This window comes from Nuphar pumila, chromosome 5, assembly GCF_984573655.1.
Source record: "Nuphar pumila chromosome 5, dmNupPumi1.hap1.1, whole genome shotgun sequence".
NCBI classification, from domain to species: Eukaryota; Viridiplantae; Streptophyta; class Magnoliopsida; order Nymphaeales; family Nymphaeaceae; genus Nuphar; species Nuphar pumila.
Genome location: NC_143253.1, coordinates 26,370,850 through 26,386,230, shown reverse-complemented (window position 1 = coordinate 26,386,230; position 15,381 = coordinate 26,370,850). Strand labels below are relative to the sequence as shown.

General features: G+C 38.5%; 1 protein-coding gene across 1 annotated transcript; it reads left to right on the top strand.

The window, feature by feature from the left end:
• Positions 1-10,364: 10,364 nt before the first annotated feature.
• Positions 10,365-13,186, top strand: LOC149837192 (uncharacterized). The gene is made up of 6 exons (XM_090007989.1): positions 10,365-10,740; positions 11,237-11,526; positions 11,626-11,790; positions 11,917-11,999; positions 12,126-12,258; positions 12,641-13,186. Exons 1-6 carry the CDS (start codon positions 10,365-10,367, stop codon positions 13,184-13,186), a joined length of 1,593 nt encoding a protein of 530 aa, XP_089864115.1.
• The last annotated feature ends 2,195 nt before the right edge of the window (positions 13,187-15,381 follow it).

The following is a 15,381-nucleotide window of genomic DNA, read 5'->3' as shown; positions in this document are numbered from 1 at the left end:
TTGCACCCATTCTGCTTTTTGTTTAGATTATGATACTTGCAGCAAATGCTAAATTGATAGAAGTGCTTGAACAAGTGGGGGGTGTAGTAGCATCAGAGGACATCTCAAATAGGCAGTTCCTAGGATATTCACTGGGGCCAGGAGCCTTAGACGTGATCTACTGACTGTTTTTTTTTTACATAATTGTAGCTTGTTCATTGACAATCTTTCCATGTATTAGTCTATTTTTTATCAAAATATTCAAATTGAATGGGGCCTATGTCACATGGGTGCGGGTGTGGTGCAATTTTAAAAATTTTGAACACGGGGACTCGGCTATATATATATATTTTAAAAAATATATATATATAATAATAATATATCCTGTGTACATATATGTGGATATTGTCCTCTAAAGTTTGGCACCAGCATGAGTGTTTTTATAAACTTTGCAAATTGTACTTTTGCCCTTGCAGAAAGGGGGGTCTGGGGGCTCCCCCTAGCGCGGGTCCCGCTGCGCGGTCAGCGGGCGGGGTCCAGGGGGGGCAGCGCCCCCCAATTTTTTTCCTGGGGCTGATGTTTGAGACTCATGCTATATATAATTTTAAAAAAATATATATAAAAACATTTTTTTTAACCCTAAAAATGGACAATTTTTGGACTCTGTCAATGTTGACCGAGTCCAAAAAAGGACAGACTCGGCCTCGACTCATTGACCGAGTCCGGGCCGTGTCCGAAGCAGCACTCGTGTCGGGGTGTGTCGACTCGGGTGCGGCGCCTCCCTAGCCGAGTCCGTGTGACATAGAATGGGGCTTATTCCATGCAAGTTGCATGGGGCAATGCCAATACTACATTTACCGAAGGAAAGAAGAGCCAATGAAGCAGACCTTGAGCTATGACCGGAAGGTCTTTTGACACCAAATTCATTCCCACCCACTCTTGTGACAACCCTACTGCTCCGCACCCACTAGTTCTTTGTTTTCCTGCCACCTCAAAGTGGTTGAATCATCAGTCACTCTGAAATGCTAAAGTAGCATGTTGTGCTGTTGTTGCTCTTTGTGTTGTTTTATATTCTCAAGAAAGAAGTGGAAAGTGTTCATTGATCAATAAAGGGCCATTTATGTCCCTTCCTCTGGTCTTCAGTGGGTCAGTCACTGTGTCATTCCTGCCCTCCCGACGGTCACTGAATAGGTTTGTCTTGATATCTAACTTCATGCTGATCCTTTGTCACATGGTGACTTCATATTCCCCTTTGAATACATGTTAGAAATAGTGCTGGATTACGGGTGTAAGCTTACAAGTTTTTTCATATCTTCCTCATATCAACATGTTGGTTCAACTTAATATAACATGTTACTTTTCAACCCATGGGAATAAAAAAAAAACTAAAGTTGAACCCAACAAATGAATGTGAATGATAAAATGTATATTAGCAGCCTTGCAACCTGTCAAGATAGAGATGTATGAATAAGACTATAAATTTGGAGAATACGTTGGAGAAAGATGGTTTTGAGGTAATAAAACAGGACTAGATTTTTTCCGATGAGTAACATGACTAGATTACAGGTAAAATAAGATGGTTAGTGGAAAAGATGCCAGAATCACGATAGAAGACCTTGCAATACAGCAGTATTATAGGATTTAGTACTCAGGCTCTGTCAACAAGATTGCAGGCTTGAGGAACATGTTACTAGTAAATTTTATGCTTAGCCACACAAAATTGAGAACTAGTGTATGAAATATTTTGTGATAAGTGAGTGCCTTTACGATTAGAAGGGCATTTCTGCAAGACCCTTGTGAAGCTAACGTTCTTATATGTTGCTGAGTGTTGGACACCTAAAAAATGACGAGAGGTGCATGTTGTGGAGATGCACAAGGCAGATATATGAAGTAATAAAGAAAGATAATATTAGGAATAAATATTTTTTTGAAACGTTTAAAAGTACTACTTTTAAAGTTGAAAGGATGTTGTTTGAGATGGTTTGAATGCATTGTATGATGCAGCCACAATACTAGTAAGAAAGGTTGATGCAGTGCAAGGAGAAGGAATTGAAAAAACAAGTAGTTGCTGGAGGGCTACAAGAGGGAATATGAAAACTTGTGGGGTAACTAAGTTTGACTTGTAAAGCAGACCCATGCAGTTGGGATGAGGTCCCGTGATGGTGATGATCTTGTTATCTGTCTGTATCCATATCTTTTTTTGTCAACAATGTGTTGTGTCACTTCCACTTAATATGTACATGGCAAAAGGCAGGCAAAGCCATTGAACTAAATCTCACCAGTGAATCTATTTGGTTGTGAATCTTGTGATTTATTCAAGTAAAGCATTTTACCTGCTTGACTTTTGGCCTCATCCATCACTCTTCAACAATTATGTTTAACCAGTTAGCTTTTCTGATTCCATCGAGCCAGACCAAGCTAGTTAACCTGTTGATCTTTAAATGTTTTGGGGGCATGTTTATGCTTCAATTTTATTTTATCTCCTTAGTTGAATCCATCTTGATTAGCACAACCAATTTTTGTGTGAATCTTGTGATTTATTCAAGTAAAGCATGTAACCTGCCTGACTTTTGGCCTCAACCATCACTGTTCAACAATTATGTTTAACCAGTTAGTTTTTCTGATTCCATCGAGCCAGACCGAGCTAGTTAACCTGTTGATCTTTAAATGTTTTGGGGGCATGTATATGCTTCAATTTATTTCATATCCTTAGTTGAATCCATCTTGATTAGCACAGCCAATTTTTGTGTATAAACTCATAATCGAGCTTGACATCTTGTTCAATGTGTATATGTTGTAAGACGCATGTGCATCTCTGTTAGGCTGTAATTTCTCTGGATTTTTCACCTGTTCTTCCGTGGATGATGTTTCTTTAACACTCTGTAAAGTCTTTTCTGCAGTGCTTATCGTTATGGTTTATTTCAGCTACATGCATCCTCAAAATATTTCACCGATGTCGAAGTGAATTGTGTTTGATTAACCTGTCATTTTGCTGGAGCTAATACATTGTTCCACAAATTTTTTTTCATTTTTGCTTTTTGCAAGCAATTAGTGTGTGCAGTTTGACTGATTGATTTGATCCAGAGAATGGTTTGGTGCTTCAGAAAATCTATGAATATAATAAAACTTGGCATGTATGTCATTGGTCCTGTACAACTCTGTAAATATGTATTAGATGAGCTGTGGTAAGGATGTCAGCAAGCATGCCACCATAAAGCAATAACCACCAGTTTAGACACATTACTGTTTGTATACTTATCAAAATCTACCTTGATATAAAGGCTGAAAATTGTTACTAATCCTTTTCTGGACATTTCTCTCTTTTCAGATTTTTTTTTTATGATTGATTTGTTGAAGTTATCAGTAGCCTTCAGATACTAGTAGCCCACAAATTAGTTGGAGTATAAGATGCACACAAAGAAAATGTCCTATGTTTCTGCAGTCCAAAGTTCAGTAGTTTCAATAACACAAGCAAGCAAGGGAAGCTCTTCATGACTTCATTTATTTTTAGCCTCTTAGGTGGCATTCTGGGGATCTATAGCGGTGTTGTAAGACCTCCATGAAGCGGTATTGTAACACCTCCCTTGAGGAAAAGTTCAGAATGATTGCTTCTGACAATTGATAAAAAAACCTGTTATTTTATTACAGAAAATGACGGTACTGTACGATAAGTTTGATGCATATTTTCAAATGTCTCAAATTTTGTAATTCGCCTGTCCAATTTTACAAGTTTCTGACTTTTTTATCTTTTTACCCTTAGCATGATCGGATTTCTAGATTTTTGTGTTATGTTGCAATCTCTATTGATCTCACTAAATTTCATTAAAAACAAATTTTGCATTATATTTTCATAGAAATCACAAATTTTGTACGATATGCAATGTGAAAATGACTACTTTTGCAAAAGTCTCATGATAGTTCAAAAATCGTGACATTGCTTGCAAAAGGCTCTTGTGAATTTGGTTAAGAGTTTTGTGTTGTGGTTGCAAAAGTCTGCCATTCGATGTAGAATTCATAAAAAGTTTACAAAATTTATGGACTTTCTCGTATTGTTGACTTATAGAGATGTAAAATTTTGTTTTGTCATGCGAATTTACGGGTATATATAGGCGATTAGAGTGCAAATTTTATCAAGAGTTTCAGATTGCTGATTGTGAAAGTCTACTTTTGATGCACAATTCATGAAAAGTTTATGTAATTCATGGACTTTCACATACCATTGATTTTAAGCGATGCAAGATTTCGTTTTAGCTTGTGAACTTACCTATATATATACAAGTTGTCGTGTTTATTTTTTATTTTTTTGCATGTAGAAAGAGCGGTAACACTTTTTCTTTTAGAACCCTAATCCTTTTCTTTGTACCTTTGCGGCGATTCTTATAAAAGTTTTTTTTTATTCTGACGCTCATCGACTTCTTCAGTTAGTTTTTTTGCTCAATTTCGGTGATTACCATTGTTTTTTAATTTTTTTCTTTTTATATTGATATAAGCCGTTAATAGCCTTGTAATGGTTTTATATGGTTGTTATGGATACATTATGTATGTTTTATTTATATAAACCTTATGTGTAGTTGCCAAAGATACTTTAGATGTTAACCTTTATCCACTCACTTGGAAGGAGATTCCAGTGTTGCAGGTGCCTCCATCTAGTTGCCATCGGGTGTTCTGAGTGCCTAAGACTGCGCATCACTTGCTCCTTTACTTGTTGAACCATATCTTTCGTTATCTATTGCAAGGTTTTAGCAACCTCTTAAAAAATTACTTATGTTTGTTTGCTTGTCTTGTACTTAATATTCGATGGTTTTGTCTTGGTGTATTGGGGCTAAGGTTAAATGTGTGCAAGCATTCAATTAGTTAGATGTGGTTGGGGTTGACTCAACACAAGCATTGGATAAGGGTTAAAGGGTTATTATGGGTTGTTGGTTGTATGAGTAATTGTTAACTAAATAATACATTGTGTGGTTGGTATAGAAAATTATGATTTCTGAAAGGTAGGGGTATTTTACTATAGTATTGATCAACCTATATTGGTCTATAAAAATAACAACTATACGAAATTTGTAGTATTGATGTCTCATAAAATCGGTTTGAAAATCTATATTGGTCTGTAAAAATAACAACTATAAGAAATTTGTAGTATTGATGTCTCATAAAATCAGATATGCAGAAGAGACAATGATTCTTCGATATAAGTGTTCTTAGACGATGATGATGTAGAATCAATGTTATATAGTAGTGATGTTTACTTAGTTGTTAGTAAAGTTACATGTGCTAGTAAAGGTAATCGAGAAACCATTGTTTGCGAAGTTAAATAAGAAGTTTGTTGCAAAGTTACACGAGAAGCAATAAGAAGCGATGTACAATAAGCAACTTCATAGTGAAAAAATTGTCTTCAAAGTAGATTTCACGTGTTATTCATAAACACTTGCACGATAACTCGAAGATGACTCCAAGAAAAATAATGAATGACATAAGTTGCAAGGAAGGTATCGAGGTTAGTTATAAACAAGCATGGTTTGGACTGAAATTTATCAGGGTGGCAATATATAGTTCATTCGAAGAGTTCTTCAAGATTGTTCATGCCTATTACGATCATTTGATGGCGACTAACCAAGAATCACTAAGCGCCTATTGGTTTTTGATTAATGACATTGTATTTTCTATAAAAACATGTCAAATACCTAGGATTTTGGCCGCGACAGACTTCTTCTCTACTCATGTGTCAACCCTACTTCATACTTCATAGTAGGATGTATCACTAGGTCATAATTTTTCTTCTTTGGTATTTTCTGATGTGTTTCAACACTAGTAGATGACGTGGGTGTGGATTCCTCTGAAACACTCTTTTTAAGAGTAATATTATAAAAAAATAAATTTAAAATTTGCTATAATAACAAAATGGTAAATATAGGTAAATAGGCAAGCAATAAAGACAATATATAGGCTATTGAAAAAGCATTGCAAAAAATAAACATAATAGCCTATTGACAATTCAGAAATTCAAATCATTAAAGAAACAAAAACAACCAAATAGTGTTTCCTAATCATCTTTATAATACATGATACAAAACATATAAACAACCAAACTAGAGGGAAGAGACATAAATCGTTAATAAATTAGTTAGACAAACAGACACTCACACACAAATGATTGTATTAATGAAAAACATAATAAGTTGTTGAACATGGAAAGATAACTTGAAAACTATGTAATTCTTTTATAATAACTAATGCATGTCAATATTTAAAAAAAAATAACTGATTCAAGCTGTTGTTTTAAACAAATAATTGCTTCAGCCGTTAAACATGTGCTTACCGAAAAGAACTCATCGTCGATGATTCTGAAAAGCTTGGCGATGAACTACCATCAATAACTTGCCGATAATAGTGGCTGAAAATTGTTGTCGGGGGAAGTACGTTAGGGACCAAAAAAAAATTCTAGTTTATGAAAAAATAGCTTTGGGTTGAGGACAATCGATTTTTAAACAATCGAATGGTCACATTTAATGTTCGTACGAAACTCCACAAAAAGAAATTTGCATTTTATTCATTCTCAATATTTGAAATATTTTTGAAAATCCACAAATTTATCAGAAAGTTTGCATATAAAGAGTATATTCGCAATAATCTTATTTGCAATAGTCGTTTCAGAGTGCGAACTTCATGAAACTTCGCAATGTATTATATGTGCAAATCACCCCATATGTGCAGATCTCCTTGATGATTTGCTACTTAAAGGAGATCTATATAGATCTATATGAACTTTATATTATATATGTGAATTTAATGAAATATTTGTGAACTTTCTATAGGTTTAAGTTATAGGAAATTCATGAACTTGGTTATGCGAATTTTGTTCTATATATACAAATTTAGTTAAATATTTGTGAAGTTATGACAGGTTTTAGTTACAGGAAGTTCATAAATTCAGTTATATGAACTTCTTGTTATATATATATATATATATATATATATATATATATATATATATATATATATATATATATATATATGAATTTAGTGAAATATTTCTGAAGTAACGAAAAGTTTCAGTTACATAAAGTTTGCAGATTTGGTTATGCGAACTTCATGTTATATATGTGAAATTAGTGGAATATTTGCAAAGTTTCGATATGTTTCAGTTATAAAAAGTTTCTGATTTTGGTTATGTGATTTTCGTACTATATATGCGATGTTAGTTTGCGAAGTTGCGACAAGTTTCAGTTACAGGAAGCTCACAAATTCAATTATGTGAACTTCGTGCTATATATGTGAATTTAGTAGAATATTTGTGAAGTTTGACAGGTTTCAGTTACCGAAAGTTCACAAATTTAGTTATGTGGTATTCATACTATATATGAAAAGTTACAAGTTTCAATTACAAGAAGTTTGCAAATTTAGTTATGCAAACTTTGTACTATATATACAAATTTAATAGAATATTTGTAAACGTTCAACTGTTTTAGTTACGAGAAGTTCACATATTTGTCCATGCGAACTTCGTACTGTATATTTGAATTTAGTGAACTATCTACGAAGTTTCAACAGGTTATAGTTACAGAAAGTTTATAAATTTTCTCATGCGAACATCGTGAGGTCCGCAAAAAAAAAAAGCGTGTAAATCTACCTTTAAGTGAGAGTTTGTGATACCCAGAGAGTGTACTGATGCATTGCGCAATCTTAAGAGGTTTGCTGGTATGAAGAGAAAAATATTCCTAAAAAAGTTAGACATTTGCAAATTTGAACATTGGGCGTATTTCAAAAATCATAGATCATTTTAGAAAACACGTCATTTTTGTGGGTACTAACATTTTTCACACATCAATTAGTAACTTGGAATTAGAAGTCATGTCACCTTTGTATAACCAAATAAACAAGAGGCCCAAAAATAATTAGTTGCAGTAATGACCATAAAGTGCTAAAACAAAAGGTGTTCTAACCAATGTCACAAATCTCGTTATTGAGGTTTCCTCTACTACAAAACTATAAAGAGATCAATATCGAGATAGATATCTTAGATAGTGATCATTTTTTATGCAGCGGCACTGCATGCTTAGTGTGTAGTTCTTCTGTTGATGATCATCCGTCTCAACATTTCTCGAGGTAAACACCGCTCCCATCTTATCTTTTTTTAGGTTGCAATTTTTATTATGGTTATGATTATTTCCCTGTGACCTACTTTGTAAAGTTGTATCTAGAGTCTATTTTGCTTTGGTTGAGTCATGATGTAAGTGTTGAGTCTCTTGTAATTTTCTCTGAGCCACCCCTATACTTTGGTTCAGTTTGATTAATACCCTGAAGGGTTAGCCTGTAGATCTAAACTGTAATGTTCCTGCAGGCAAAATAGTGAATGAATGCAAATGCGTTGAGATTTCTTTGTTCATCCTCATTGTGATTACCTTCAAGTGATTGCAATCTCTCTCTCTCTCTCTCTCTCTCTTTTCGCTCTCTTGCACTCTCTATACTCAAAGCTTTCGCAGTAGCAAGCGAGCGACTGAAAAGGCTTGCAGTGGTAAGGAAGGACCATCGCGCTGCACTAGGCTGTTGAAGAAATATGTCCATGATAAGTGGTACCGAAGCCCATTCTCAAGCTGGGGAAGGGACTCCAGAGTCGTTGTCGAGAGACGCATCGACAGACTGCGATTTGTGAGCAAGACATTATGGCGCCCCAATACAACTTGTGAAGCACCAAAGGTAAGGTAGTTGCCGAGACCGAGGAGATGGGTTCACCTCGAGGCTATGAGCAGATGGTCGAGATTGTCAATAGACTGGTGGCTGATATGACTTCGCACGAGGAAGTTATTTCACGTGGAGTTGAGTCATTCGAAGCAATTGACGACGAGGTAACAAGCCTGCGAGAGTAGGTGAACTTGTTGATGGGATAGGTTACGTCGCTGACTATGATAATGGTCGTCCTACAGACTGAAGTAGGAGAGCTTCAGTTAAAGAACCACACTCTACAGCGGATAGTGACCCTAAATGGCAGAAATGACGATAGGCCATCAAGGATAGATGTGCCGATGCTAGCAAAGTTCAATGATTCCAGAGACAGAAAGGCCATAAAGAATTTTTTGTTCCAGATAAAAGACTATCTGAATATTCAGAACGTATTGACCGAGGACCTCAGGGTGAAGGCTGAAGCAACTCTGCTCGATGGAGATGCTATAGTCTAATGGAGAAGGAAACATAATGACATGGAAAGAGGGCATTGCGTTATTGATACTTTTGAGACCTTTAAAACTAAGCTACAAAACTACTTTATATCACGGAATATATAATGCCAAGCATATCAGATGGTGTCAAAATTGAAGCACACTGGAACCTTAATAGATTATATCAGGACGTTTTAGAAGCTCATGTTGAACGTACTCAATATGTCAGATGAAAACAAACTCAACTGGTTTATTGTGAGACTACAGTCGTGGGGACTGTTCGAAGTGGAAAGAAGCAATCCCGAGACTTTGGAAGATGCATATGTGACGGTCGAGCGCCTAGTGGATACTCAATGGAAGACCTTCAATCCATCGACTACGACCGAAAAGAAACCAGACCATGGAGTCAAGAAAGAGGATCAACATGACAATAAGGGTGAGGTGTCGACCCTACACCATTTTGACAGGAAACAGAACTACAAGAAGTATAACAACAACAATAACAAAGGGTGGGTTGTAACTTGTTGGTTTTGTAGCGATAGGCATATCGCAAAGCAATATTCTAAGCATCGCGTGAAGGACGACAGACATGCCAATGCAGTACAAGTAGAGAGTAGTGATACCGAGGTCGTGCATACTAGGATGGGGGCCATGCAGATCATAAATACGGTCAGAATCTGTGCAGTTGAAAGCATACCAGTTAGCAAAGAACTCATGTACTTGAAAGTCATTATGAATGTGAAGTCTACTATGGCTATGATAGATTACAGGGCCATGCATAACTTTGTCTTGCGGGAAGAGGTAGAGTGATTGGGTTTGAAGCCCAGGCCAAAGCAGAGGACCATCAAGACGGTGAACTATGAGGCAAAGCCCATCTTTTGTGAAGCAATGGATGTGGCTATCCAAATTGGGAGTTGGGCTGGCAAAGCCAACTTCTCAGTGGTGTCCCTTGACGATTTTCGAATGATTTTGGGTATGGAGTTTCTTTGCAACCAAAATATAATGATGCTGCTGAAGATGAACTCATTGACAATTATGGGGCAAAATTTTTCACATACGGTGCAGTGCTTTACTGTTGAAGGCAAGTCTTCAATGCTATATGTCATACAATTGAAGAAGGGTGTCAAGTGGGGAGAGCAGTCATTCTTACTTGCTATACACACCGAAAAAGAAAAGGTAAAAGCAATAGTGCGGCCGACCCTTGCCCCATTGTTAGCAGAGTTTTGAGTAGTGATGCCCCCAAAACTGTCAAAGCGTCTGCCACCGAGACATGAAGTCGACCACACCCCGGGAGCAAAAACCCCTACCATGGTCCCTTATCGCATGGGATCGGTTGAATTGAAAGAGTTGTGTAGGCAGCTGGACAAGATGTTAGAAGCAGGCATCGTTCGGCCTTCAAAAGCATCCTTTGGCGCCCCTATGCTCTTTCAGGTGAAACATGATGGTTTCAGGAGGTTATATGTAGATTACCGTGCATTGAACAAAGTCACGATGAAAAACAAGTATCTGTTGCCACTGATAGCGGACTTGTTTGATCAGTTAGGTAGTACTCGTGTCTTTTCGAAGCTGGATTTGCGATCGGGTTACTGGCAAGTGAGGATTATAGATGGTGACGAGTCAAAGACAACTTGTGTCACTCACTATAGTGCCTATGAATTTTTGGTGATGCCATTCGGGTTGACGAATGCTCTGGCCATATTCACGACATTGATGAATAAGATCTTCTACCCTTACTTAGACAAGTTTGTGGTAGTCTATCTTGATGACATCATGATTTACAATAACAGCATGGAGGAACATGTCAGTCACTTGCGAATGGTGTTTCAGGTGCTGAAGGAAAATTGACTATGTGTTAAGTGAGAGAAATGTCTCTTCGAATAGGAGGAGATCAACTTTCTTGGTCACATCGTGGGGCATGCTTTGCTGTGCATAGACGAGTAGAAGATAAGAGCCATCTAGGAATGGAGTTTGCCAAGCAAAAATGCCCGAGTTGCGGTCATTCCTTAGCTTGTCAAACTACTATCGACAGTTCATCGAAGGCTACTGACTCATTGTTGCGTCCATCACGGATTTGCTGAAGAAGAATAAGGTATGACTCTGGATAGGAGTCTACCAAGATGCCTTCGATGACTTGAAGAAAGCCTTGCTGAGGAAACCTGTGCTGCAGTTGTCGGACCACACAAAACCCTTTGAAGTCCACACAAATGCTTCATACTTCGCCATCGGTGGAGTTGTGATACCGGAGGGACATCTGATTGCCTATGAGAGTCAGAAGTTAAAGGATACGGAGAGGCGCTATACTGTGCACGAGTGTGAGATAACAACCATCGTGCACTGCCTCAAGATATGGCGACACTACTTTCTGGGTGACCAGTTCGTCATCAAGATGGACAGTGTCACCATGAGTTATTTTTAGATACAGAAGAAGTTGACGCCCAAGCAAGCTCGATGGCAAATGTTTCTGATTGAGTTCAATTTCGCTTTGGAGTATAAGGTGGGGAAGACCAATGTTGTTACTGATGCCCTTAGTCGTAAGGCGAAATTGGCAGCTGCACGGGCGGAGCCTTCCAAAGTTCACTTGGAGGGCGCATTGCTGGGCCACATTCACAAAGGTATGCAGCAGGACACGACAATGCAACACCTTGTCTCCTTGGCGCAGGTGAGAAAGACTCAACGATTCTGGCTATGGGATGGTCTCCTTGTGACTAAAGGAGGACATGTCTTCGTACCGCGGTGAAAAAGCCTTTGCTGCGAATTGCTTAAGGAGTGTCATGATACACTATAGGCCGGTCATCCAGGACAGGAGCAGACCTTATCACTCCTTGAGCGTGACTACTATTGGCTGCAGATGAGAGATGATATGGCGGGGTATATGCGAGTGTGCCTCATTTGCTAGCAAGATAAGGTGACCAACCAGAAGACTGTCGACCTCGTTGAGCCTCTATATATTCCAGAATGTCTTTGGGAGAGCATTTTCATGGACTTCATTGTTAGTCTGCCGAAGGTTGATGGTTTAAGCTCCATCTTGATGGCGATGGACCGTTTCTCTAAGTATGTCACATTCATCCCAGCTTCGAAGGAGTGCCCTGTAGAGAAGACTGCAGGTATTCGTCAAGCATGTTGTGAAGTACTGGGGTGTACCAAGAAGCATTGTGAGTGATCGTGATGCTTGCTTCACGGGCAAATTCTGGTGTGAAGTATTTCGGCTACTCAACTTTGATCTACTATTTTCAACAAGTTTTCACCCACAGGCGGATGGGCAGACAGAGCGCATCAATGGATTGTTGGAGCAGTATCTCAGGTACTTTATTAGTACAAATCAGAAAGACTGGGTGAAGCTCCTGGACGTGGCCCAATTCTGCTACAATCTTCAAAAGAGTGAGTCTTCAGGCCACAACCCATTCGAGATAGCTAAATTGCAGCAACCGCCGACTCTGCATACACTAGCCACAGAGGAGAAGCGAAGGACATCTTTTACCTATTAGTTTGTTTGAGTCTGACACAAGCAGATCGAGCTGGTGAAGGCATTTCTATATAAGGCGGCTAAGAGGATGAAGAAGTGGGCGAACAAGCATCGTCAGTCTGCTGAGTTCTGTGTTGGGGACCAAGTGTTGGTGAAGCTTTATCCTGATTACACAAGCATCTTCCGCGGACAACATCGCAGACTGATCAAGAAGTACGAAGGATCATTCACCATCACTAAGAGAGTGGGCAAGCTGGCGTACAAGCTGGACCTGTCCCCGAACTTCAAGGTATATCCAGTGTTTCACGTATGCAACCTAAAATCATTTTATGTAGATGAGGGGGATCCAGAACGTAGTGTGCCACAATGCGCTCCTATCCTACAGAGGGTCTCGTCAACACAGTGGGCTGAGAAGCGTCTCAGTAAGATCCTTTACTACAAGGTCAACTACTTGGTCAAAGCGAAGAAGTATTTTGTACAATGGGAGGAGACAGTGAAACCAACGTGGGAGTCAGCATTTCGGATAAAGAGCTACTATCCAGATGAAGTTAGGGCTTACCATGAAATAGATGGCGCTGAGGACGGTACATGATTTGAAGGGGGAAGCATGTTCCCCTGCGACCTACTTTGTACAATTGTGTTTACAGTTTATTTTGCTTTGATTGAGTCATGATGTAAGTGTTGAGTCACTTGTAACTTTCTCCGAGTCACTCTTGTACTTTGGTTCAGGTTGATCGATACCCTGAAGGGTTAATCCATAGATCTGAACTATAATGTGCCTGCGGGCAAAATAGTGAATGAATGCAAATGCGTTGAGCTTTCTTTGTTCACACTCATTGTGATTACCTTCAAGTGATTGCAATTTTTCTCCCGCTTTTATTTCACTTTTTTTCACTCTCTATACTCAAAGCTTTCGCAGCGGCCAGTAAGCGATCGAAAAGGCTTGCGGTGGCAAGGAAGGACCGTCGCACCGCACCAGTCGGTTGAAAAAATAGGCCCATGACAACAACCATGATTATTAAAATTGAAAGCAGGAGCGACGTGATATATCATTAGAAATAACAAATAATAATTTGTGAAAGAACAAAAAACGAGGTGGAAGCAATTGAAAATTAAATAAAAAACAAAGCAGGCGTGAGGGATAGAAAATGAATGACCCCTTTAACACTTTTTTTTTTGATAGGCAAGCTGGGGTTAGGTAAAACCCTACCAGTTATATACAACGATAACATTGGGATTAGAACTCGCAACGTCTCAACACAAGGTGACGTGCACTAGCCGACTCCTACCAGACAAGAAGGTGACACTTTCTTTTTACTTTTTTCTCGACAGATAAAGCTGCTGCGGTTAGGCAGACCCCTTCCAGTTATACAACCATACCATTTGGGGTTTGAACTTGCAACGTCCCAACACTTTTCATTACAGGGGAAGTGCAACGCTTCGCTAATGGGGAAGCGTGTTTCATCATGCTTCTCTTTTTGGGAATTTGGAAGCTTCGTAGGTGCTGCTCGTGTGCATGATCACGAGTCACGACTCATGAATAAGAGCTTGTACTGTATCCGTATTATATAAACACTGTTGCCAACCGTGGTGAGCTTGTGCCCCCATTGATGGAGAGTGACTGTTGTGAATATATGTTCTCTTGCTTTCATGGCACACACCAATTTGCTCATTATGGGAAAGTAATCTACCCATTAAGGAAAATTGTCTTTTGTCGCTTTCCCCCGGTGCGGGGCGATCATGGCCACATCTCGCAATCTTCTGGTGATTAATCAGAAATCTCTTTCTCAGGATCTTCTTGGAATGACAAAATACGGGGACATTTGGAAATTTCTTGTTTTTTCTCAGAAAAAAAAAACTTGGGAAAATCTTGATTACTTTGAAGATTGTTAAAATTATAAATATTATTACAGTAAATTGTATATTTAAATAATACTAAGTGAAATGATTCAAAACATAGCAAAAACGCAAAACAAAACAAAATAACCAGGCCTATGTGTTCTCTACAAAACAAAGAACAAAGTCCCTCTGTATTATAACAGGAGGTGAAGAGGAGGCACACACTCTCCCCTATATAAAGGCGTCGTCAAATTCAGCTTTTTGCTTATATGTGTCTATTTTGGTTTAACCCACATATTAAATAATTTAGAAGTGGTCTAATGACCAAAATGCGCTGTTCTCAAGAGCTATATGGGAGTTATTACAGAGAACCAATTTATCACGATTTTCACACAAAAAAAATATCTGATAAAATCACGATACATGTAATAATCACTATATATCGTGCTTTTTGTTTTTTGTTTCTGTTTTATTATCATGAAAAACGTGAAATAAATTAAGAAAATATCATCGCCATCATTTGTGACTATGCTTGAAACATGGTAAGGATGCTGAGATGGGAAGAAGGAGGCATTAAGACATTTATTTTGGTGGTTGGTAGTAGCTCCCTGGTAGACCCTGATCAGTTAGGGGTGTTGATGGCCTTGCTAGTTGCCACACCCACCACACATGTAGTCTTGGTTAAGCTCAGCAAATTGTGTACCTGTAGTCTGCGCGAACTGCGATAGGTTGGGCAGAGTCGGTGAGGAACTTTTGCTTTATTGGTCGTACTGAACTGGACTGTACTGACTGAGGAGATTGAAGAGAAGGCCAGTGCATGCTTAAGGTGTACAAAGGACTTTGGTAGGCTAGGCCAGAGAGTGTCTGTCGGTCAGTGTCTCTTTTCAAGGTCATCGACAACAGGAGAGGCCTATTGCTGTTGTTTCTAAAAGATATCATCATATTTAC

Excerpts from the sequence above, each read along its gene's own strand:
- LOC149837192 (XM_090007989.1), top strand. The coding sequence starts at position 10,365 with ATGCCCCCAAAACTGTCAAAGCGTCTGCCACCGAGACATGAAGTCGAC. Across the intron at positions 10,741-11,236 it reads GCAAGTGAGGATTATAGATG|GAGTCTACCAAGATGCCTTC; the intron begins GTGACGAGTCAA and ends GACTCTGGATAG. Across the intron at positions 11,527-11,625 it reads TCGTCATCAAGATGGACAGT|GTGGGGAAGACCAATGTTGT; the intron begins GTCACCATGAGT and ends TTGGAGTATAAG.